Source organism: Lepisma saccharinum, chromosome 10, assembly GCF_977018435.1.
Source record: "Lepisma saccharinum chromosome 10, izLepSacc3.1, whole genome shotgun sequence".
NCBI lineage: Eukaryota > Metazoa > Arthropoda > Insecta > Zygentoma > Lepismatidae > Lepisma > Lepisma saccharinum.
The window spans coordinates 27,489,785-27,516,315 of NC_139238.1; the positions used below are offsets into that span (position 1 = coordinate 27,489,785).

The 26,531-nt window shown below is 41.2% G+C and overlaps 1 protein-coding gene across 1 annotated transcript; it reads left to right on the top strand.

The window, feature by feature from the left end:
- The first annotated feature begins 1,701 nt into the window (after window positions 1–1,701).
- Window positions 1,702–26,073, top strand: LOC145994272 (protein takeout-like). The gene is made up of 6 exons (XM_083130376.1): window positions 1,702–1,775; window positions 10,792–10,884; window positions 15,895–16,042; window positions 17,567–17,700; window positions 21,414–21,563; window positions 23,934–26,073. The coding sequence occupies exons 1-6, from the start codon at window positions 1,718–1,720 to the stop codon at window positions 24,086–24,088; spliced, it is 738 nt and encodes a 245-aa protein (XP_082986502.1). The 5' UTR covers window positions 1,702–1,717; the 3' UTR covers window positions 24,089–26,073.
- The last annotated feature ends 458 nt before the right edge of the window (window positions 26,074–26,531 follow it).

The window sequence follows — 26,531 nt, forward strand, 5'->3', positions numbered from 1 at the left end:
AGTTTTTTTAAATGAAGGTTCAAAGCGGTGATTGCAAAATATTTTATAGTTTATTCCGCCCATACCTAGAAAGAAGTTATGTGATATAGATTTTTACAATTCCAGTCCCCTCGGCAAAAATCCTGCGTACGTTAGTGGTTCCAAGTTAATGTGTGTGTGTGGGGGGGGGGTCATTGAATATGCGAGAATCAACATCTGCCTGTAGCACGTATCGTCACAAGCCGCCGCTGCTTCTATGCCACAAAAAACTTTACAAATGCTATCACTGTGTAATCAAAGGGTTCTGGGTTCGTTCCCCGGTGCCTGGTGGAGGTGCAGTGGTTTGGATCCTTCTTTGAAGTTTCAGTCCCGATTAGTTTGTCTGTGGAGGTTGCAAGGAGCACTGTGTCAGCTATGATGACAGCCAACAGTAGGTGTCATCTTCGAAACAGAACAGCGGGTGAAAGCAGTGTTGTTAAATGTGCAGGAATCCATACATTCTATTGGGTTCCGCTGCAGGACCGGTACTTTCTTCTCGCACAATTTACATTCGGTACAAGCTGTGTATTGTTTCATTGAAAAAAGGTTCCTGGACCGTATTTAAATTAATCCGGAAAAAAGGTTCCTGGACCGAATTGAAACACGTTACATATTAAAAAGGTCCTTTACGGTCCAGAACAAGTTTACGCTTGCTGATTTTCTCTCCTGGACCGGAATTGAATTTATTTACAATTTCTGGACCTTTAACCCAACCCTGGGATTGTTCAAGATCCAGGAACCAACAAATTCTAACGGGGTTCCGTAACAGGACAGGAAGCTTTTCTCTCGCTCAATTTAAATTTGACCCAAGTTGCGTATTGTTTCATTGGAATACGGAACTTGGGACCCTATTAAAACTGATCTGGAAAAAAGGTTCCCTGGACCCTGGGTGAAGTTGAAGCTCACCGACAGAGATTGACCTGGCCTCCTTAGTTGCCTGATCTAAGGCCACACCAAAGTCTGAAACGAGACCCACAGTCTCGCACACAAAGTCTAGGTCTCGGCTAGATTTGACTCGCTCTCGACCTCTGTACTATCCTTACTAAACGGCCATTTCATATGATTACTTAAAATGTAGTATTTAAACAAACAAAAAAACATCACCCTTACCTGAAGGAAAAGAGCATCAATAATGCAAAAATTATACTACCCATTAAAAAACAATAAATGACTGAGAAAAGATCATGCTAGCAAACAGGGCCGGATTAAGGTGTGTGCTATTGATGCTGCAGCATTAGGCCCATTCCTGAAATAGGCCCAGATGAAAACAGCCGAGAATTTTCCGAAAGCTGAACAGTTCTCTTTTGCTATATTAACCTGAAAATAAATCTTAGAATGAAATTTGGAGCCCCAATTTCGGACGCCTAGACACAGCGTTACTTATTATAGGCTACAGGTACTATTATTCTTTGCGCTGTGACGTAATTATAACGTCGTTGTGCTTATTGTTCACCGAAGATTTCAAGCATCAATTTCGTCTTAATACGGCCCTGCTAGGAAAGGGCAAACAGATTTACTTCTTGCTTTCGTTCCCGACCTTGGAGGCACTTACATAATAACTTTATCAATATATATAAAATGTAATTAGCCGTATTCTCAAGAGGAGATTGACGTCAGAAGACAATAAGTGGTCAATTAAGTACTCGTGTCTAACTTGCATCCGCTTTGCGCTCTGAACATCATAACTACCTTAGACGGAATGCTTCGTCAAAGCACCCTCTTACTGTACGTGAGTGTTGCATTCGGCCTAAAGATACGTAAGTATTCTTTCATATACTTTATCTTTAATTTGCGTTCTACGGCCATCTGTGCCATACATTAATCCAGAAGCTTATATTCTGCTTCTAAATAGTAACAGGTGACTACAACGTTGCCCTGCTAAGACCACTCTGGAGCTAGTTTGAAGCATCCGATTGCGCAGAAAACTTGGTATAGAGGTTATAGATACCATGGAGAAGCGCAAGCTGACGGGAAAAAAAATGTTCAAATTTTCATCACCAGGTGTAAATGTGGCGCTGAAATCTGGTGCACAGTGATCATCTCGGGAAACGCTGTTTGCAACTACTGATCACACTGCCTTAGGTTTCCAAAGGGTCTTTTCGCGTTGACGGGGGGGGAATATTGTACACTACTGTACGTACAGCAAACTCAAATTAATGGTTTCTGATATATCAGCGCCACATTTCAACCTGCTGGTGAAAATTTTAACTATTCTTTCTTCATCAGCATTCGCTTCCATGGTCTCCATACTCTTTAAATCAAGTTTCAGCGAAACCGTTGCTTCGAATGGGCTCCAGAGGGCTCTGAGTGGGGAAATTTTAATTGTGGTGATCCGCTGAAGAGGTGCTATCTCGAAACGCGGGAATACATGACTGCATGCAGGAATGGGGGCGGAATACATGACCGCAGCATAGAATGGTGGCGGAATACATGACCGCATTAAAGGATGGTGGCGGAATACATGACCGCATTGAAGAATGCAGACGAAATACATGACCGCATGCAGGGATGGGGACGGAATACATGAACACATTCAGGAATGAGGGCGGAATACATGACCGCAGTATAGAATGGTGGCGGAACACATGACCGCATTGAAGAATGGAGACGGAATACATGACCACATTCAGGGATGGGGGCGGAATACATGACCACATTAAGGAATGAGGGCGGAATACATGACCGCAGTATAGAATGGTGGCAGAACACATGACCGCATTGAAGAATGGAGACGGAATACATGACCGCATTGAAGAATGGAGACGGAATACATGACCACATTCAGGAATGGTGCCGGAATACATGACCGCAGTATAGAATGGTGGCGGAACACATGACCGCATTGAAGAATGCAGACGAAATACATGACCGCATGCAGGGATGGGGACGGAATACATGACCACATTCAAGAATGAGAGCGGAATACATGACCGCAGTATAGAATGGTGGCGGAACACATGACCGCATTGAAGAATGGAGACTTAATACATGACCACATTCAGGAATGGGGGCGGAATACATGACCGTAGTATAGGATGGTGGCGGAATACATGACCGCATTAAAGAATGGAGACGGAATACATGACCGCATTGAAGAATGGAGACGGAATACATGACTGCATTGAAGAATGGAGACGGAATACATGACCACATTCAGGAATGGGGGCGGAATACATGACCGCAGTATAGAATGGTGGCGGAACACATGACCGCATTGAAGAATGGAGACGGAATACATGACCACATTCAGGAATGGGGGCGGAAAACATGACCGCATTGAAGAATGGAGACGGAATACATGACCACATTCAGGAATGGGAGCGGATAACATGACCGTAGTATAGAATGGTGGCGGAATACATGACCGAATTGAAGAATGGAGAACGAATACATGACCACATTCAGGAATGCGGGCGGAATACATGACCGTAGTATAGAATGGTGGCGGAATACATGACCGCATTAAAGAATCGAGACGGAATACATGACCACATTCAGGAATGGGGCGGAATACATGAACGTAGTATAGAATGGTCGCGGAATACATTACCGCATTGAAGAATGGAGACGGAATACATGACCGCATTGAAGAATGGAGACGGAATACATGACTGCATTGAAGAATGGAGACGGAATACATGACCACATTCAGGAATGGGGCGGAATACATGACCTTAGTATAGAATGGTGGCGAAAAACATAACCGCATTGAAGAATGAAAACGAAATACATGACCACATTCAGGAATGGTGGCGGAATACATGACCGCATTATAGGATGGTGGCGGAATACATGACCGCATTATAGGATGGTGGCGGAATACATGACCGCATTGAAGAATGCAGACGAAATGCATGACCGCATGCAGGGATGGGGACGGAATACATGACCACATTCAAGAATGGGGGCGGAATACATGACCGCATTGAAGAATGGAAACGGAATACATGACCACATTCAGGGATGAGGGCGGAATACATGACCGCAGTATAGAATGGTGGCGGAACACATGACCGCATTGAAGAATGGAGACGGAATACATGACCACATTCAGGAATGGGGGCGGAATACATGACCGTAGTATAGAATGGTCGCGGAATACATGACCGCATTGAAGAATGGAGACGGAATACATGACCGCATTGAAGAATGGAGACGGAATACATGACTGCATTGAAGAATGGAGACGGAATACATGACCACATTCAGGAATGGGGGCGGAATACATGACCGCAGTATAGAATGGTGGCGGAACACATGACCGCATTGAAGAATGGAGACGGAATACATGACCACATTCAGGAGTGGGGCGGAAAACATGACCGCATTGAAGAATGGAGACGGAATACATGACCACATTCAGGAATGGGAGCGGATAACATGACCGTAGTATAGAATGGTGGCGGAATACATGACCGCATTAAAGAATCGAGACGGAATACATGACCACATTCAGGAATGGGGCGGAATACATGAACGTAGTATAGAATGGTGGCGGAATACATGACCGCATTGAAGAATGGAGACGGAATACATGACCGCAGTATAGAATGGTGGCGGAACACATGACCGCATTGAAGAGTGGAGACGGAATACATGACCACATTCAGGAATGGGGGCGGAATACATGACCGTAGTATAGAATGGTGGCGGAATACATGACCGCAGTATAGAATGGTGGCGGAATACATGACCGCATTGAAGAATGGAGACGGAATACATGACCACATTCAGAAATGGGAGCAGAATACATGACCGTAGTATAGAATGGTGGCGGAATACATGACCGAATTGAAGAATGGAGACGGAATACAAGACCAAACTCAGGAATGCAGGCGGAATACATGACCGTAGTATAGAATGGTGGCGGAATACATGACCGCATTGAAGAATAGAGACGGAATACATGACCACATTCAGGAATGCGGGGGGAATACATGACCGCAGTATAGAATGGTGGCGGAACACATGACCGCAGTATAGAATGGTGGCGGAACACATGACCGCATTGAAGAATGGAGACGGAATACATGACCACATTCAGGAATGGGGGCGGAATACATGACCGCATTATAGGATGGTGGCGGAATACATGACCGCATTGAAGAATGCAGACGAAATACATGACCGCATGCAGGAATGGGGACCGAATACATGACCACATTCAGGAATGAGGGCGGAATACATGACCGCAGTATAGAATGGTGGCGGAACACATGACCGCATTGAAGAATGGAGACGGAATACATGACTACATTCAGGAATGGGGGCGGAATACATGACCGTAGTATAGAATGGTGGCGGAACACATGACCGCATTGAAGAATGGAGACGGAAAACATGACCACATTCAGGAATGGGGGCGGAATACATGACCTTAGTATAGAATGATGGCGGAATACATGACCGCATTGAAGAATGGAGACGAAATACATGGCCACATTCAGGAATGGGGGCGGAATACATGACCGCAGTATAGAATGGTGGCGGAATACATGACCGCATTGAAGAATGGAGACGGAATACATGATCACATTCAGGAACGGTGGCGGAATACATGACCACATTATAGCACGGTGGCGGAATACATGACCGCATTATAGGACGGTGGCGGAATACATGACCGCATTATAGGATGGTGGCGAAATACATGACCGCATGCAGGGCTGGAGGACGGAATACTTGACCGCATGCAGGAATGGTGGAGGAATACTTAACCGCATTGAAGAATGGAGACGGAATACATGACACATTCAGGGATGAGGGCTGAATACATGACCGCAGTATAGAATGGTGGCTGAACACATGACCGCATTGAAGAATGGAGACGGAATACATGACCACATTCAGGAATGGGGGCGGAATACATGACCTTAGTATAGAATGGTGGCGAAAAACATGACCGCATTGAAGAATGAAAACGAAATACATGACCACATTCAGGAATGGTGGCGGAATACATGACCGCATTATAGGATGGTGGCGGAATACATGACCACATTCAGGGATGAGGGCGGAATACATGACCGCAGTATAGAATGGTGGCGGAACACATGACCGCATTGAAGAATGGAGACGGAAGACATGACCACATTCAGGAATGGGGGCGGAATACATGACCGTAGTATAGAATGGTCGCGGAATACATGACCGCATTGAAGAATGGAGACGGAATACATGACCGCATTGAAGAATGGAGACGGAATACATGACTGCATTGAAGAATGGAGACGGAATACATGACCACATTCAGGAATGGGGGCGGAATACATGACCGCAGTATAGAATGGTGGCGGAAGACATGACCGCATTGAAGAATGGAGACGGAATACATGACCACATTCAGGAATGGGGGCGGAATACATGACCGCATTGAAGAATGGAGACGGGATACATGACCACATTCAGGAATGCGGGCGGAATACATGACCGTAGTATAGAATGTTGGCGGAATACATTACCGCATTAAAGAATCGAGACGGAATACATGACCACATTCAGGAATGGGGGCGGAATACATGAACGTAGTATAGAATGGTGGCGGAATACATGACCGCATTGAAGAATGGAGACGGAATACATGACCGCAGTATAGAATGGTGGCGGAACACATGACCGCATTGAAGAGTGGAGACGGAATACATGACCACATTCAGGAATGGGGGCGGAATACATGACCGTAGTATAGAATGGGGGCGGAATACATGACCGCAGTATAGAATGGTGGCGGAATACATGACCGCATTGAAGAATGGAGACGGAATACAGGACCACATTCAGAAATGGGAGCGGAATACATGACCGTAGTATAGAATGGTGGCGGAATACATGACCGAATTGAAGAATGGAGACGGAATACAAGACCAAACTCAGGAATGCGGGCGGAATACATGACCGTAGTATAGAATGGTGGCGGAATACATGACCGCATTGAAGAATAGAGACGGAATACATGACCACATTCAGGAATGCGGGGGGAATACATGACCGCAGTATAGGATGGTGGCGGAACACATGACCGCAGTATAGAATGGTGGCGGAAGACATGACCGCATTGAAGAATGGAGACGGAATACATGACCACGTTCAGGAATGGGGGCGGAATACATGACCGCATTATAGGATGGTGGCGGAATACATGACCGCATTGAAGAATGCAGACGAAATTCATGACCGCATGCAGGAATGGGGACGGAATACATGACCATATTCAGGAATGAGGGCGGAATACATGACCGCAGTATAGAATGGTGGCGGAACACATGACCGCATTGAAGAATGGAGACGGAATACATGACTACATTCAGGAATGGGGGCGGAATACATGACCGTAGTATAGAATGGTGGCGGAACACATGACCGCATTGAAGAATGGAGACGGAATACATGACCACATTCAGGAATGGGGGCGGAATACATGACCTTAGTATAGAATGGTGGCGGAATACATGACCGCATTGAAGAATGGAGACGAAATACATGGCCACATTCAGGAATGGGGGTGGAATACATGACCGCAGTATAGAATGGTGGCGGAATACATGACCGCATTGAAGAATGGAGACGGAATACATGACCACATTCAGGAACGGTGGCGGAATACATGACCACATTATAGGACGGTGGCGGAATACATGACCGCATTATAGGACGGTGGCGGAATACATGACCGCATTATAGGATGGTGGCGGAATACATGACCGCATGCAGGGCTGGAGGACGGAATACTTGACCGCATGCAGGAATGGTGGAGGAATACTTGACCGCATTGAAGAATGGAGACGGAATACATGACACATTCAGGGATGAGGGCTGAATACATGACCGCAGTATAGAATGGTGGCGGAACACATGACCGCATTGAAGAATGGAGACGGAATACATGACCACATTCAGGAATGGTGGCGGAATACATGACCGCATTATAGGATGGTGGCGGAATACATGACCGCATTATAGGATGGTGGCGGAATACATGACCGCATGCAGGGCTGGAGAACGGAATACTTGACCGCATGCAGGAATGGTGGAGGAATACATGACCGCATCATAGAATGTTGGCGCAATACATGACCGCATTATAGAATGTTGGCGGAATACATGACCGCATTGAAGAATTGAGACGGAATACATGACTGAATGTAGGGGTGGGGGACGAAATACATGAACGCATGTAGGGATGGGAGACGAATACACGACCGCATGCAGAACTGGGGGCGAAATATTTGACTGCTTGCAGGACTGAGAGAGGGAAATACTTGACTGCTTGCAGGAATGGTGCGGAATACATTATAGCATGCAGGAATGGATACGGTAAACCGCGAGCATGTAGGAATAAACGGAGCATACATGACAGTGCGTACAAATGGAGGGTGGAATACACGACTCATGCAGGAATATAGACGGAATACATAACTGCGTGCATGAATGGAAGGAATGAATTCGTAAGACATGAATTCAGTAGATCTCTTTCCATATGTTACAGCTTCTTTTTAGGAGTGCTGGGCCGAAGAAGGAGTTCTGATCTTCACCAACCCCTCTTGGTCACGCCACTGCATCAGAAGCCTCTAGTCTTTCTCTCATCCTGTGCAAACAACAATACAATCCATACATGACGCTGCAAAAGCCTTTTGCTTAATTCCTGTCTAGATTACAACATAAAAGTTCCCTGTGCGAATCCCAACTGATCTCATGGCTATTCTACTGTATTTTGATCTTCTCCTCACATTTACAGTCATCTGATTTTTTTCTTTTTAAATGATCGATTCTTTCTATCGTTCTCCTGACATTTTGATGAATATGAAATAGAAAGTACGTACGTTAGAGGGAAAGAAAATCGTCAGCAGAAGATGAAATGCAAAGAGGAGCAAGTGAAAGATGTAGCAAGGATGTTGACGTAGAGAGGTGAATGAAAGAGGTTTAAGGAGTAAGGTTAGGAGAGAGTTGTGCTGGACAGAACATCGATAAAGTAGAAAGAAGAAGGTTGTTTCAGAAAATGCAAGTAAATATCCTTCTAGCCTACACTATATCTTCTGGAACCTATGGAGCAAGGCATAACGGTAGAAAATAGGAGAAAGCAAGTCGGTGGAACAGAGAAGTGCGCGCTACTGCACACAGCTGAGCTGCAGCCGCGTTTTCCCCTCCATGCGCTCACTTCCCCTCTCATGCGTTGATTGGTCGAGCTCTCTGGAGTCAGTACTTCCGCAGAGGACTTGCTTTCGTTCGCTAGCCCCAGAGATTATTGAGGAAAAGTGTAGCACCAAAATCTTTCTGCGATTTTAGGTGAATTGGGGATAGTAAAGGGTATTTATTGATTAGTTATACCCTGTACCAGCTAACTGTAGAGCAGGCAAACGAGAACAAGTCTCTGCGCAAGTAGTGACGCGAGACGGCTATGCGCGTCCCTGCTCCATAGTTAGCTGTGACAGGGTATAGGATCCATAGAGACACCCTGTTTAGTATTATCCCTCCCACACTCGTTCTGACTTTTAGGAAACAAGACGCATTAATTAATTCAACTTCTCGTAGTTACGGAATCTATCTTTTCTTTCATTCCGTACTTTCGTATATTTCAAAAGAAAAAATAGATATAAAAGAAGAAAAGGCTCTAGAAGGATATGAAGAAGCTACAAGTGAAAGAGAAGAATCTCTAAAAGAAGATGAGGCTCTAAATGAATAAGTGGGTTCAAGAAGCTCTAAATGAAGAAGTTGTTCTATAGAGAGGTCAGGAAGCTCTAAATGAAGAAGTGGTTCTATAGAGAGGTCAAGAAGCTCTAAATGAAGAAGTGGTTCTATAAAGAGGACAAGAAGCTCTAAATGAAGAAGTGGGTTCTATAAAGAGGACAAGAAGCTCTAAATGAAGAAGTGGTTCTATAAAGAGGTCAAGAAGCTCTAAATGAAGAAGTGGTTCTATAAAGAGGTCAAGAAGCTCTAAATGAAGAAAGGGTTCTATAAAGAGGTCAAGAAGCTCTAAATGAAGAAGTGGTTCTATAAAGAGGTCAAGAAGCTGTAAATGAAGAAGTGGTTCTATAAAGAGGTCAAGAAGCTCTAAATGAAGAAGTGGTTCTATAGAGAGATCAAGAAGCTCTAAATGAAGAAGATGGTCTGAAAGGAGAAGTACTCTAGAAAGAGGTGAAATTCCTCTAATAGAAGGAGAACATTTCTAAAAGAAGAAGAGGCTGTAAAAAGAAGTGATAGTAGAAAGATATGAACTATTTCTACAAGAAAGAGAAACGTCTCTAAAAGAAGAACAGGATCTAAAAGAAGAAGACGCTGAAACAAAAGCGGAAATCGTTGCATTAAAGATTGAAGATACACTATAAAAAGGAAATGCACGATAAATTAAGGAAGATAATATGAAAGTGGGAATGTAGGCAACAAAGAAAATGGGGACTAAACAGAGGAAAAGAGGCAGTAAGGGAAAAATCTTGATACAAACAGGAAAAAAAATCACATGAAAGGAAGGAAATTGAAAGTATAAGATGGGAATGAAAAGTTATAGTCTCAGTAAGCTGAAATATAGTAGTTATTTTTATTAAGAATGTTTGGAAAAATTACTGTCAGGTCATTAACTTATTTTTGAGAGGTAAAGGTGTAGAATTGAAGCTTTAGCTTTGGTAAAAATTCTGCTTTCTTAGAGTTTGATAGTAAATATTTTCAATACAAAAATAAAATATTCTTTCACAAGAAATATGCTTCATTTCAACTTATCCCACACCACCCCAATGTTTGAACGTGATATAATAATGTTTTTTTTCTTACATTCTCTTACAGCTTCGTACGTTGAACAATGCTACAGAAACGATCCCAAACTGAGCGAATGCGTAACGAAAGCTGCTAACGAAGCTCTGCCGCATTTTTCCAAAGGTAAGTTAATATGACTGTACCAGTTCGTACTGGTACCGAGCTTATGATGAATTGGAAGTCACATTTGTCCGCACAAATATTCATCTCGGCACCTATGTCCCTCCAGGCATCTTCTTTTATTTTTTTTTTACATGGTTCCTATGTTTAGGATACCAGAGTATAGATTTGGTTTCATAAATACCAATAGTGCATTTTCCTATGACCACTCCATAATTACATCAAAAACTGCAACAAAACCAATATAAAATCTGGAGGTTCGCGAGCAGACAATACGCAATGAACTACGCACGACACCGTTCCAGTGTGAACTGCGAACGCCTTTGTGTTCTTCAGAAAAACCGACAAGAGATGGATCAACATGAACGGTTCACAAGCAGTCGCCCGGCGCTACAAACCACGTCCCAATGGTGAGAACAAGCGGTTCGCGAACGGTTCGGTTCGCACATTTATACGCACCTTAAGACATGGGACTCTACGTGCTGACCACGACGGATCACCCAATGGAAAAGCTCGTTGCCAGGCCTTTGGTCTCAGAGAATAATTACACCATGGAATAGGTGGAGTTGTTTTTGCTTAGATAAGCTAATCAGGAATACTTAAATGGGATCTCTGCAACGTGTCTCCACCGGAATCGAACCTGGGACCTCTTGATTACAAAGCGACAGCGTTACTAAGCATTCGGACCGACCCTACAAGAAATTTCTTTAGACGAACAGTGCATGAATGGAATATCCGTAAAAGAAAGTTGAATTAGTAGAATGGAGGAAAACAAGAAAGACAAATAAAGACAGTAGAGATGAAATGCTTCAGTGGAATAGTTGGCAAAACAAGAAGAAATAGAATACGAAATGAAAGAATCAGAGAAGATTTAAATCAGAAGCCAATAGAAGAGAAACTGACACAAAGACAATTAAAATGGTTCAGACATGTGGTAAGAATGGACGAAGATAAAAAAAGCAAAGCAATTAATGGAAGCTAGAATAGAGGGAAGTAGAACAAGATGTGGACCCCGGAGGACATTCGAAAACGGAATAGAAGAAATAGGACAAAAGGAAGGAAAAGGAATAGAAGAAATTAAGAGGGTTGCAAAGGAACGGGAGAGATGGAAGGAGTGGATAGATACAACCCCTGACGCTGTGAAGCAAAAGGGGAAAGAGGAAGAAGAAAGTAAAATAAAAGTGGAATAACAAAAAATGAAATTAAAGAAAAGGGGGTGCAAGTGATAAATAAGTGAACAACAAAGAGAAACGCATACACGTTTTTTATATATATATTTATCTCATTTCATCTGATGACGACAATGAAGAAAATGATTAAAAACGTGCGAAAGTAGATACTAGTATCCCCATCAGGACATGAATTTCTAATCTTCCGTGTACAGATTGGTCAAAGAAGAGGACACCAACGAACCTATGGAAAACCAGTTAATACGGATTTATAACGAATGAAGAAAATGAGTATAGAATAGACAGGAAAAGGAAGCGAAGTAAAGTTGTTGAAAAGTAAAAGAAAGAAAACAAAGAGGAATAAGGTAAGTTGATAGAAAGAAGAAGAGAACTCAGTACATTACCTTGAATGAGTTCGTCACTTTTGCAGCAGATGACAGCTCATTCTTGCGTGAGAATGTTTTAGCCGACTATGAACGCCATCTCTTGACGAAACTGAGAATTGCAATTACTTTGTGGGCATAGTAATGACTTGAGAAAGTAGGTAACCATTTTTGTTATGGAAAGCAAACCAAACCTCACCAATTACCAAAACCCGAAAAAAGTTATAATCAAAGCAATGCAAGCACTATTTACTGTCTTGTAAATAATCTAATGTGCTCCAAATGATCTGGAACACATTAGAAAATGTTTACCAAATATTTTGTCCTAGTTCGATATTGTGAAAATTTACGGTCTATTCGTGCATGCTATCGTCTTTTCTCCCAATTCCCGCATGAGGTCATATCTCACGCACAATTCTTGCATATCTCTCGCTCTATTCCTGCATGTGGCCATATCGTCTGCCCTATTCCTGCACGTGGTCATATCGTCCGCCCTATTCCTGCAGATCGTCATATCATGCGCCCTATTCCTACAGATGGTCATATCATGCGCCCTATTCCTACAGATGGTCATATCATGCGCCCTATTCCTGCAGGTCGTCACATCTTGAGTCTTTTCCTGCATGTGGTCATATCTTCCGCCCTATTCCTGCATGTGGTCATATCATCCGCCCTATTCCTGTATGTGGTCATATCTTCCACCCTATTCCTGCATGTGGTCATATCGTCCGCCCTATTCCTGCATGTGGTCACATCTTCCACCCTATTCCTGCATGTGGTCATATCTTCCACCCTATTCCAGCATGTGGTCATATCTTCCACCCTATTCCTGCATGTGGTCACATCTTCGCCCTATTTCTGCATTTGGTCACATCTTCCACCCTATTCCTGCATGTGGTCATATCTTCCACCCTATTCCTGCATGTGGTCATATCTTCCACCCTATTCCTGCATGTGGTCACATCGTCCGCCCTATTCCTGCATGTGGTCACATCTTCCACCCTATTCCTGCATGTGGTCATATCTTCCACCCTATTCCTGCATGTGGTCATATCTTCCACCCTATTCCTGCATGTGGTCATATCTTCCGCCCTATTCCTGCATATGGTCATATCTTCCACCCTATTTCTGCATGTGGTCACATCTTCCACCCTATTCCTGCATGTGGTCATATCTTCGCCCTATTTCTGCAGTTGGTCACATCTTCCACCCTATTCCTGCATGTGGTCACATCGTCCGCCCTATTCCTGCATGTGGTCACATCTTCCACCCTATTCCTGCACGTGATCACATCTTCCACCCTATTTCTGCACGTGGGCACATCTTCCACCCAATTCCTGCACGTGGTCATATCGTCCGCCCTATTCCTGCAGATCGTCATATCATGCGCCCTATTCCTACAGATGGTCATATCATGCGCCCTATTCCTGCAGGTCGTCAAATCTTGAGCCTTTTCCTGCATGTGGTCATATCTTCCGCCCTATTCCTGCATGTGGTCATATCATCCGCCCTATTCCTGCATGTGGTCACATCTTCCACCCTATTCCTGCATGTGGTCACATCTTCCACCCTATTCCTGCATGTGGTCACATCTTCCACCCTATTCCTTAATGTGGTCATATCTTCCACCCTATTCCTGCATGTGGTCATATCTTCCACCCTATTCCTGCATGTGGTCATATCTTCCACCCTATTCCTGCATGTGGTCATATCTTCCACCCTATTCCAGCATGTGGTCATATCTTCCACCCTATTCCTGCATGTGGTCATATCGTCCGCCCTATTCCTGCATGTGGTCACATCTTCCACCCTATTCCTGCATGTGGTCATATCGTCCGCCCTATTCCTGCATGTGGTCACATCTTCCACCCTATTCCTGCATGTGATCACATCTTCCACCCTATTCCTGCATTTGGTCACATCTTCCACGATATTCCTGCATGTGGTCATATCGTCCGCCCTATTCCTGCATGTGGTCATATCTTCCACCCTATTCCTGCATGTGGTCATTTCTTCCACCCTATTCCTGCATGTGGTCACATCTTCCACCCTATTCCTGCATGTGGTCATATCGTCCGCCCTATTCCTGCATGTTTATTTATTTATTTATTGAGAAAATTTCAGATACAGCACGTAGCCATTTTACACTGAAATCAGTAACAATGAAAATAACAAAAAAGAACAAAAATAAAAATAGCAAAATAAGACAAAATATTAATATAAATAAGTCAAGATAGCACAATTAAACATTATTTAGCAACATATCTTCTGATGGTTGACCGAAAGGCATATTCTGTGGAAAATACATCAGCACTTGATGGGTGGTCGTTATATTGAGTGGGAAGTCTGTGGAAGAGCGATCTTTTTTGAATTTCCAGTCTTGGCTTTTTTGTGTAAAATAGATTTGTGTTGCGTGTTGAGCGCATAGGCACTCGAAAGTGGAATTCCTGGAGGAGTGTGTTGCAACGGATTTTGCCATTGACAATTTTGTAAAGATACCTAAAATCGTTCAGTAAACGGCACTGATAGGGAGTCTGTAGGTTTAGAAAGGCCAGGAGATGTGGTGTTGGAAAGTTGCGTAATGAGGGAACCCTGTAACGAACTATAGCCAGGAAAAAGTTAAGAACAGAATCAATTCTGGAGAGCTGAGTGGGACATGCCATGGACCAGACGGGAGAGCAGTATTCTATAATTGGGGAGATGAATGATTTATAGTACGAATGATTTATAGTACAAGGTGAGGGCTGAGATGTCACTAATTTCGGTGAAACGGTAGAGTAAACCTAAGAGACGCATAGCCTTTTTTGTCGTGCCTGTAATATGTTCTTCAAATGTAAGCTTTTGGTCGAAAACAATGCCTAGGTCTTTATGAGAGGATACTGCTTTGATGTTATTGCCAAAGATGGAGTAAGATGACTTTAACAGGTTCTTTTTGAGAGAGATGGTGAGAGTAGTACATTTTTCAGGATTTAAAGTAAGTTTCCATGTCAGGCACCATGAAAAAAACGTTGTTATGTCATTCTGGAGAAGATGAGCATCGTTGGAAGTGGAGATTTCTCTGAAGATCTTACAGTCATCTGCGAAGAGAAGGTAATTACTAGAGGCGGCTGTGAGATGGTCGGTAAGGTCATCGACGAATAATATGAACAATAGGGGTCCTAGAACACTGCCCTGTGGTACTCCAGAAAGGACGGGTAATATCTTCCACCCTATTCCTGCAGGTCGTCATATTGTCCACCCTATTTCTGTATTCAGCAACGTCTTCCTCCTTACCCCTGTATTCCCTTTCTGAGATTTTAGTCTAAGAACATTAACAATATCGTACTACACAATAGTACAGCCACAAACTTCTAGTTCTTTAGCCTCAAAATACAATTAAAATAGGTAATTGTTGCGAGTATCGTGCATCAACTGTTTACCTTGGGATATCTACAGACTATTTGACATCTGATATTTTACAGGCGATAGCAAATATGGAGTACCACCAATTGACCCATTCCACGTGAAACGCATAGCTATGGAAGAAGGAACGGGATCATTTGGACTCAAGTTCATCTTCCACGACTTTGATATAATAGGCATGGCCACGACTAGGATAAAAAGAGCGAGGTAAGAAGATGACGTAATACGTGGAGTACCAGGAAGGTAATGACGTTTATATGGAGGCTGAGGGGCACTTGCCCTTTGGGTCCCAATCGCCAAAACAGTCTGGGCCCACGAACTCGATAAAAAAAAGCAACTACAAAATGGATACATTAGTTAATATTGTGAAATTTTATGAAAGTGCAATATACTAACTATTGTCGAGAAATTTTTAACAGAAATGTAGAAAACAACACTAGAATAAGGATTTTTCTTATTTCGCCATGATGGGGATGTATAACAATATATTGTGGTGCATGTAAAGTGTTAGTATTTTATCATATAATTAATACACACATGGGATTCACTAAAATGCGTGTGTATGTAGGGCTGTGCAATAACGATTTGTCAATGTCGAACTTCGATATCGTTTGAATATTGATATCGACACGACGTTTGAGATCGTTATCGATATATCGGAGTCTATATTTCTAAGATATCGACCTTTCTGCACTTTAAAAATATCGACTCGAGAACGAATTATCACGCAGACCTATGTGTACGGTCCACGAAATGAAAATACGGTCCGAAGTCCATCTTTGATGTCTTATTGTGTGACAGTACATTGTATGACACAGCCTTGACATACGTCACATTATAAAAAGCACGTTCAAGAAATGAAAGTTACATTTTCAACCATATTGATTCCTAACAAACTCTCAACAATCCTATTTACAACAAAATTTACGTTCTCTTCGAACATGAACCATGAAAGAAGATAAATCGTATGCAAAAAAAAACAACAACAACAGATGGCAGTCGTGAGGCAAAAGTAGTCTTTTTCGCATAAAACGCTAGGATATTTCCAATATTAGGTTTTTTATAGGTGAGAAATTGTTCGAATTTGGAAGGAAGAGTATGAAAGGTTCTTCTCACACATTACCAACTGATACGCAGTATAATTTTGTTTTCATTCCACAGCGCCCTTTGCTAACACCTAGATTACATCGTCTCCTTGGATAAAATAGTCTACATGTGGAATGTAGACTATAAAATAGTCTACATGTATTATGTAGACTAACATTGTTTAAGCGTAGACGAACGTCACTGTATATAAGTACAAATTTGTGTCACTGCCTCCATACTTAATAATAATTTTTTTAAATTTCTGTGAATTTTCAAATTAAGAAAAATAAATTTAAGACAATTAGGGAAGGTAATTGACCTTTCAATATTCTAGTGGAGTTGAATTCATGAAGAAATTAATTTTCTTTATTGTCACTGGTGGGACACAATACAAACCAAACTAAAACTGAAAGTTAAATTTAACGAGCAACATGTAAAATACCTTCTAACTTTATTATGTATAATTCTTGAAGTTTTATCCAAATGACAAATCTAGATTGTTGACTCACAAGATAGAACAAAATTACAGCTTTACATTTAATTTTAAAAATTGAGGTTCAGTGACATTTAGACATGGAATGCCCCATTACTATTGCATAAATGGTGCCGAAACCCGGGCTCAACTATATTTTCTTATATTTGCAGGTTGGACTTCGCTAACCTGACGTTTGCTCTAGACCTAACTGTTGACAGGTTGGAGACAGTCGGACCTTACGAGATATCCGGCAGGATCCTGCTCCTACCCATATCAGGAAAAGGTCGTGGGAACATAACGTTCGGTAATTTAATGCTAAAGTTATACACAGAAAGGCTAGTCTGGATTGGAGCTACAATTTAAAGTGTAAACGGGGACCCCTTGATTACAAGGCGATCACTACGCCATCGGGGAAGCACCGCGGTAGTTATCAGACTGAACCGTCAAACCAAAGCAACGAGAGATTCGTATCACTTGCAAACAAACTATCAGAAATAAATGTATCCTTTCGTACCAGAACGACACGACAAGCTGCATACAGATAACTCGGACTGGGCCCAGTGCGCATCGTGTCGCCTCGGTCTGTTGGTCGCGCATGCGCAGTGAAATGCTATTTTACAGACTGGATGGGGACTTGTCGCGATATGATACACCTGTCGTTGTAACTTGGGTCTGGAAGCTCTGCAATAGGCATTAAGACAATTTAAAATAGGCAGTCAAGGAGATACTATGAAATTAAGAAATACCACAAACAGACAGTGAACATAAACTTGATTTAACTTTCTTTGTCAGTTTCATACTTTTTGACTTGCCTGTAGCATTCATAATTTATTAAAGTTTTTTTTGTTACTTTTGGCTAATCGCAGCTATGGTGATGAATGATGGTTAGGGACAGCACAAGACAAGATATTACCTTCTACACTATACTAGGGAGAAACAGGGTTGCCAGGTGTACGGGATTTTAAAGTGACAATCTCTTATTTAAGTAATATGTCTAGGGTCCCGTGAAAATTTTCCCGGGACGTCAATTGTCTACTATTTGAAAATTCCCAGCTATGTCCATCTTTCTGAATACGTAGATCATCAACTTTTCTTTCACCGGTGGCGGTGCATTATGGTACAGATACAAATTCCAGTTTGCTTCCCCACCTGTTTGTCATCACTAGACCTTGGATTTTTAGGTTCTAAAAAGCGGGTTTTTAGGTTCCTAAAATAGGATCTAAAAATCCTAAAATAGGTTCTAAAATCCTAAAACAGGTCATAAAAATCCTAAAACAGGTTCTAAAAATAAAAAAATAGGTTCTAAAAATCCTAAAATAGGTTTTAAATATCCTAAAATAGGTAATAAAAATCCTAAAACAGGTTCTAAAAATCCTAAAATAGGTTCTAAAATCTTAAAATAGGTCATAAAAATCCTAACACAGGTTCTAAAAATCATAAAATAGGTTCTAAAAATCCTAAAATAGGTTCTAAAAATCATAAAATAGGTTCTAAAAATCCTAAAATAGGTTCTAAAATCCTAAAATAGGTAAAAAAATCCTAAAATAGGTAAAAAATCCTAAAACAGGTTCTAAAAATCCAAAAATAGGTTCTAAAAATCATAAAATAGGTTTTAAAAATCCTAAATATCCTAAAACAGGTCATAAAAATCCTAAAATCCTAAAATGGGTCCTAAAATCTGAAATTAGGCTCGACAAATCTTGAAGTAGGTTAAACAAACTTAAAATAGTTCAAAATTCCTCAAAAATGCTGATTAGGTATAATCATCGGCAATGAAAATGGGACACCTAGGCTATATCCTGAAGTATGCACTATCTTGCATAGCGTTGTGTGTTGCCTTATCCTACGGTGATGGCAGAACTTAACGTTGGAATTTTGCTATTACAATCCACTCTTCGCCGTATAGTTAGGAAAAAACCTTTTTATATCTTATCCACAGTCAAACTCCGCAATTTTGTCTTATATACTGAAAATAATCTTTCAACAAAATCATAGGCAGCGGTGCAAACTTCAATACTGAAATCTTAGTTTGCAAGGCGTTAATGCCACAAAGCACCTAAGTGACACGAAAGTGAGCAAGACCACACAGATCAAACCACTTTGGATTGTACAGGAACAGTATCACCAGACATTTTGCTTTGTTTAGAGCTTTGAAAAAAAACACCATGGACGTGGAGGAAGGGAAATCGACAGAGAGTACCTTTCAAACACTTTCGTCATTGAATTGTTTCGTGACCAAACAAAGCAAATGCCTCGGTGTGACATAAAAATCCTGTAAAACCTTTAAAAATATATAAAAACCTAAAAAAAATGCTTGATTAAGTGCATAGACCTAAACTAGGTTCTAAGAAGCAAAATAGGTTATTTTAGGTACTATAAAACTTCATCAGTTGTTGCGTTATTTAACGAAACGCTGACATAACTTATTATTTCTTACCTACCTGTTAAGGAGAAATAGATTAAAAACCTAAAATCGGAGGTCTAGTGATCACTTCCTCCTCCCCTGCACTCTATCTATTTTTTCCAGTGTGCGTAGTCTGTGTATACCACGTACTTGCCCTATGTTTTTTTTTTTTTTTCGAAGTCAGGACTTTTCATGTCCAGCATATTGTTTATTGAACTGGGATGTGGGTTATTTACATAGTAAATGTGTACAGGAACATTGATAATTACCATTACATTAGTGTTTCCTGCTACTGTCGCAGGAGACAGGTCGTGGGTATGTGCCCAACATATACAACTAACTACAAACAATACATACAAGATATACAAGGATTTATCATGATACATTACACGAAATTTTGAGTACAAGCACAGGTGCACATGTTATACATTTGTTAAAAACCATATGAAGAGATTACTTAGGCTCCCTAGAATCTGAGTGTGATGCACTTTGTCATGGTCGTGGTAGAGGTACCTTACGCCGTCGGGGACGGAGTGTCCCGATGGAGTTGATCAGTGGATTGGTGTGGGCTCGAACCTTGGCCCATATGCGTTGTTTGGCGATTTGGAGCATCTCCTCTATCATTGGATATTGCAGATCATCGTGAATCTGGGTGATACGGGTGTCCATGGGGTAGGATCCAATCATGCGTAGCGCTCTGTTCTGCACAATCTGGAGCTTGTTGTGATGGGTCTGGGCCATCTGGGTCCATACCGGACTGGCATAGAGTAGGATAGGACGAACCATCGAAGTGAACACATGGAGGCGTGTTGCAAAAGGAAGAGTGTGCGCACGTAGCAGTGGAGATAGGTAGCCAAGACGCATGCGTGCGCGCTTGCAGGCCGCATCTGTGTGAGGTCCAAATTTCAGTCGTCTGTCCAGGAGGACACCCAGGTATTTCACTTGGTCACGATGAGGCACTCGGCGTCTGAAGAGGGTGACTCGAGCTCGTTCTGGTACGGGGCCCAAGCCGAAGACCGTAACAAAACTCTTGGTGGATACTGTTGAAAACTTAATACAAAGCACACGAAACTACTGCGTACAGTTTGCAAGTCGTGATTGGAGGAATAACATTTTAACGTGTAGTTGAAGGATAGTTGTAATAAATACAGAGCAGTTTCAAATACTGAAATAACGTTTGCAGTGATGTAGTGCTGCATGCTTGGGCAATGGAGCTCAAGAATCAAAAGGTATCTTCTTTATCAGCACCATCTATCGGCAATTTTTCCATAAGAGAGAATTGTTCTGAAGATGAAAAGGGTGAGTGCAAATGTTTATGAAGACTATGTTTTTGCAATGTTGTCCCTTATTTTCAACTTGTTAACAATTTTGTCTTGTATTTTCATCTTGACAACCTGGCAACCCTGCAGAGGCCCAAGTAGCGAAAGGGAGCGGAAGTATGCAAACGTAAGACAAAAAAACGTATTTTTAAGCACTATTGTGTAAAATAGGCATTTTAAGACTATGCAACTAGGTAAAAAAAGCCCCTCCATACTCATAAAGCTATCATTAACTCAAAGTGCTGTAGCTTCTGCTCAACACATGTAACGATGACGTTTTTCTTTTGTCTCCAGTTAACCTTACACAAACATGGCTGTGGAAGCACGAGTTGGTGACCAGGGACGGTCTGCAGTACCTACGAATAACTGATGTTTCAGTGGACTTTCAAATGGAAGACGCCTGCACGCACTTGGACAATCTTTTCGAAGGGCAAGAGGCCTTAGGTAAGGATGTAATGTTATGTAGGATGCCTTCTTAAACCCGAAGGTTTATGGCTGCAGCAACAAAGGCCTTCCATCTATCCTTATTCCGAGCTAAATGCATCCACCCTTTCCCATCCTTTTGGTTCATCTCAACATTATCTCTCCATCTTCGTCTTGGCCTTCCTACTGGTCTCTTACCATCAGACATCCCGACAAGAATCCTGTAAACTCCTATCTCCTCTCCCATTCGTGCCACATGGCCATCCCATTTAGGTCAAAATATTTTCTAAGGATTTTATTTTCAAACAAGCTTTCACATAGTGTAGATAATATCCAAACACTTTCTTAGTTGAAACCTTTGTGTGTCATACACGACATACAGTTTCGGATAGTTCTGGGTGTAAAGATTCCATTGGAAGCTTATGGGATTGTTATAACTTAGATATGTTCGTGACTGTTCAAGGACGTATTGTACAGTCACGGACACTTATGGGTTGTAACAATCCCATGAAGTGCTAACGGCAGCGTTACAACCCAGAAGTGTCGGTGACTGTGCCAGGCGTCCGGAAAATTAAGACAGTGTTGTTTTACGTCTCTGGGCGAAGAACCGTTATATTGCCATCAAGGGCACCCGCAGAGGTGGGCCAAAGGGGGCACTTAACCCTTGAGGTATCTGGAGAGAGATCGTGTAATTCAAATTTCGAAATTGTAGCTTGGGTGTGTTTTGCTTCATTTTCCTTCGCTTTTTGTGCCACTTTTGGCTAATTTTCGAAGATAGGGATGAGTTATAACACCATTAAGCCTTGTTTCCATGATTATGAAAAACTAAATATGCTGACCAAGGCAGTAATTTATTTTATTAAAAACATAAACTAAACGTAACGTTTCAACCTTCTAGCAAGGTCTTCTTCAGACTCTGTATCAAGTACAAAAGTAACAAGATACAAAAACAGGGCATTATATATACACAAACATTACTCCCTCCAGACTATTTAGAAAGTTGTTCTAGCAGGTGACTTTCACTTTCCAACTTTACTTTCACCTAAAAGGCTAAACACAATTACTTCCATATAGAATGTGGTTGGACTTTTAATCTCACGCTCTTTTCCCTTCATTTTTCTTCCTTCTCCTCTCCTCTTTCTCTCTTGTCCTTTCCACTCTTTCTAACATCTTCTTCCATTCTTTGTTTAACTTCAATCCCCCATTCCAGTTCATTGTGTCTTCTTCACCTTTCTTCTCTATTTCCTTGGCTTCCTTCCATTTTATCACTAGCATCCTCTTCTCCCTTCCTATCTGCTTAGCCTCATCCCACTCTATGTCATGTCCTGTTTCTCTCGTGTGTTTAGCCTTTTAGGTGAAAGTAAAGTTGGAAAGTGAAAGTCACCTGCTAGAACAACTTTCTAAATAGTCTGGAGGGAGTAATGTTTGTGTATATATAATGCCCTGTTTTTGTATCTTGTTACTTTTGTACTTGATACAGAGTCTGAAGAAGACCTTGCTAGAAGGTTGAAACGTTACGTTTAGTTTATGTTTTTAATAAAATAAATTACTGCCTTGGTCAGCATATTTAGTTTTTCATAGGGATGAGTGATGATCTGTTGAAATTGATGGACACTCGCAAACATCCATGCCCAGGCCAGGATTCGAACCCGGGAACCCTGGTGTCGTATCGCGATGTGCTAACCACTCCGCCACGAGGGCCTCCGAAATTGTAGCTTGAAAACATGGACGTAGAACAAAGCAGATTATGTGCCTGTGCATATCATCCTAGTTCTTGGTACGCTTTATGAGAATTGAGAACTAAAAGTGGTAAACGTTGTAAGTGCCAAAAGCGAAAGTGTTGGGAAATCGCATCGTTCCGCACATCAGCCCGTAAGAACGTGCACACTAGTGACCTCTTTACACGCCCTTTGAACTACTTAGAGGGCTACCAGCCACTTTTCACGTTTACCACACTATAAAGTATGGTACATTTCACAGTTTAACGTGGAAACTGTGTTTGAATTATTTTGGCACTTACAGCGTTTACCACTTTTAGTCTTCAATTATCTTAACGGGTAAAGCATCAGCTCATATTTTCCACATCTTGAGCACTGCTGACCCCCTGAGGAAAAAGCCTGCGGGGAGAACTGATCTTGGTCGATGGAAAGTTAGTGGTAAAGACACTCACGTCCTGTTTTGAAAGTACTGTGTTGTGCTGAAGTACAGTAACTATATACAAGTTACACACTTGTCGCTGGTTCGAATCCGGGTATGGGAGTTATTTGCTAATGTGCCTTCATCAATTCCATAACTCATCTTCATCGTCGCGATTAACCAGAAGTGGCAGAAAAAGAGGTAAAATAACCTAATTCAATTCATGAAAACTTATGCTCTATTTCTTCCTTCCAGGTATACAAATGAACCGAATCTTGAACGAAAACCACGCAATAATTCGCGAGGAATTCAAGCCTTTTGCTGCACGAATGGTCGCTAGTATAATAAAAGAAGTCAGCCAAAGGTTTCTAGATAGAATCCCCTTCAATGAGCTTTATCCTTACCGTTAACGAAGCCTGGACATATAGGGACATTAAATTTTCATCATTGTGTTGGAAACGTGAGAAATGCATGTAATCAGCGTAAACAGTAAATATGATTTTTAAAAACAAGTGGCTACAAATATTTTTTAATATTGCCTGGCAGAAGTAAACTTCAATCTCGTATGACAATGGACATTTTGAATGATAATGATCGAGAATCACAAGATATACTAGAGAAAGGTTGCTTGTTTGTTATTTTAGAAAATTTTCTTCCGGATTATTAATTATTCAGAAATGTGTGGCTGGGGAAGTGCAACATATAATGCTAGAACGCACAACATATCGTAGGGAAATAAATATTGTATACGAAAGTTTATATATTTTAAAGATTCAGTTTCCAATAAAAAGCCAGAGGCAGGAAACTGCGAAGGATGATGATTAGTTTCCAATAAATTTTAACAAGTTTGATTGTCAATTCTAATGTTCGACTGGAAAATAGTTCATGAGAAAATGTATCATACAATTGTAAAGATTTGTCTGAATAGTCATAATATAACTTCTGTGAAATAAAGGGGGTTAAGGATATTTTTAATTTTAAAAAATAATGCATATTATAGAAAGAATATTATGGACCAAAAACTGCTTAAAAGCAGTTAGGTTCAAAATAAAATAATGAATGAATGAATAAACGTTCAGAAGAAATGAAAATGTATTTAATAACAAATGGTCGACAATACATGATTACCTATTACCTATCTAAATGATACTGTGAATGCCCTTGATGGTTATTGAACTACTGTTATCATTTAAATATTGACTAGATAAGTTCAAATTGTTATTTTAAAAGATGAAAGAGTGTACAAACAACGTGAATCAGATCGGAAAGTTTAATTATATTTCACAGTAATATGATGCCATATATAGGAAGAATACAGTGTCGGATCTAAAAATGTTGGGTCCTCCCGCAAAATATTACAAAAGGCCCCTTCCATATATATATAAAATACACTTACTTGTGAAATAAACTTTTGCTGTTATTCAGTGTATGTATGTACGTATGTGTGTGAATATAAATATCTACGTGTACAATGGAAATATTGATGTAAATATTTACTTTTCTTTGTGTCGCTTTTCTGCCACTTTTGGCTAATCGCGACGAAGATGAGTAATGATAGGATGAAATTGTTGAAGGAACTCTCACAAAGAACAGCCCAGGCGGGGTTCGAACCCGTGAACTCGCCGCTTACCACTCTACCACAGAGTTCGGATTGTGCTATGCTTCTCGTACATAAGTTTTGCAAAATCATGTTCAGATGAAACTTTTGATAAGATGGACCAATACCCGTTTCATAATATTTCTGCAATTACTTTGCTTTTGCTATCAGTTCGTCATTCGTCTTCTTGCTCCACCTTGTTAAACTTCTACTAAGACCAGTTTTATCTTGTAACTTATACAGAGTGAACCAAAAGTAGGTGGAATAGGTGGAATAGATGGAGGTCCCTTGACATTATGCAAGAGCAGATCGTGAGTATCTCCATGAAACATTTCCTGAGAAATGGATTGGCCGAAGAATAATTGTTTATCAAAATTGAATTGTATTCGTAAATATAATTGTATATGTAATCTCAAATAAATGGTATCATATACTGTCCACCTACTTTTGGCTCACTCTGTATGTAGGCCTACTGTACGTACGGTACAATATCAACTAATAGTCCACACCACAGAGCTAGGGAAGAAAAAACTCGGTTAGTAAGAAATTCATGTTTAGTTTGTGGTGTGGAACCTTCAACAGAAGTTATTTATTGAGAACTACTGTATCTTAGGAAATTTAATGAATAACAAATCCTTTCACCTTGCAATATCTATCGGTGGTCTTCTTCTCTGATCTAAGGTCCTAGATAATTTAACACGTTGATTGTTTTACATAGACTTATTTGAGTATGTGAAGGCCATGGCAAGGGCCCCCTAAAGACTGTGTTCCAAGAATATGTGGCAGCACAATTCTTTGCATATTCGGAAAAATACTTGGAACAATACTACATTGTTTACCGTGTTATTTATGCTATTTTTGGTGATAAAGGAAATAATATTATTTCTGGTTGTTGTAAGGGTGTTCTTTATTTGTAACTTTGGAGCAACGCGTAATTTCATAAACCACATGGTTTGAAGTTCAGTAAAAAGAGTGAAAAGAAATTGTACACAAAAAATGATTATAATGGGCTTCTAAAGAGCCAAAGGTGGCCATACGAAGTACTGTCAGTACTTGCAGTGTGTATACGACCGGATCAAGAAAGTGTGGGGCGTTACCCCCACACCCCCTATACGCCTTCATGGCGTGGTGCTATGCACAGGGGAACACTTTACCTTTTTTTTACCTTTTAATGGCAGACTGAGAATTTTCCCATGTGTAGAGCTGAAGAGGGAATGCGATAATTGGAGTGAACAGAATTGTGAATTTCTTGCGGA

Bases quoted from the DNA above. Each gene is read 5' to 3' on its own strand.
- LOC145994272 (XM_083130376.1), top strand. From the start codon at position 1,718: ATGCTTCGTCAAAGCACCCTCTTACTGTACGTGAGTGTTGCATTCGGC. The intron at 1,776-10,791 runs GTAAGTATTCTT...ATTCTCTTACAG, and splicing joins TGCATTCGGCCTAAAGATAC to CTTCGTACGTTGAACAATGC. The intron at 16,043-17,566 runs GTAAGAAGATGA...TTATATTTGCAG, and splicing joins ACTAGGATAAAAAGAGCGAG to GTTGGACTTCGCTAACCTGA.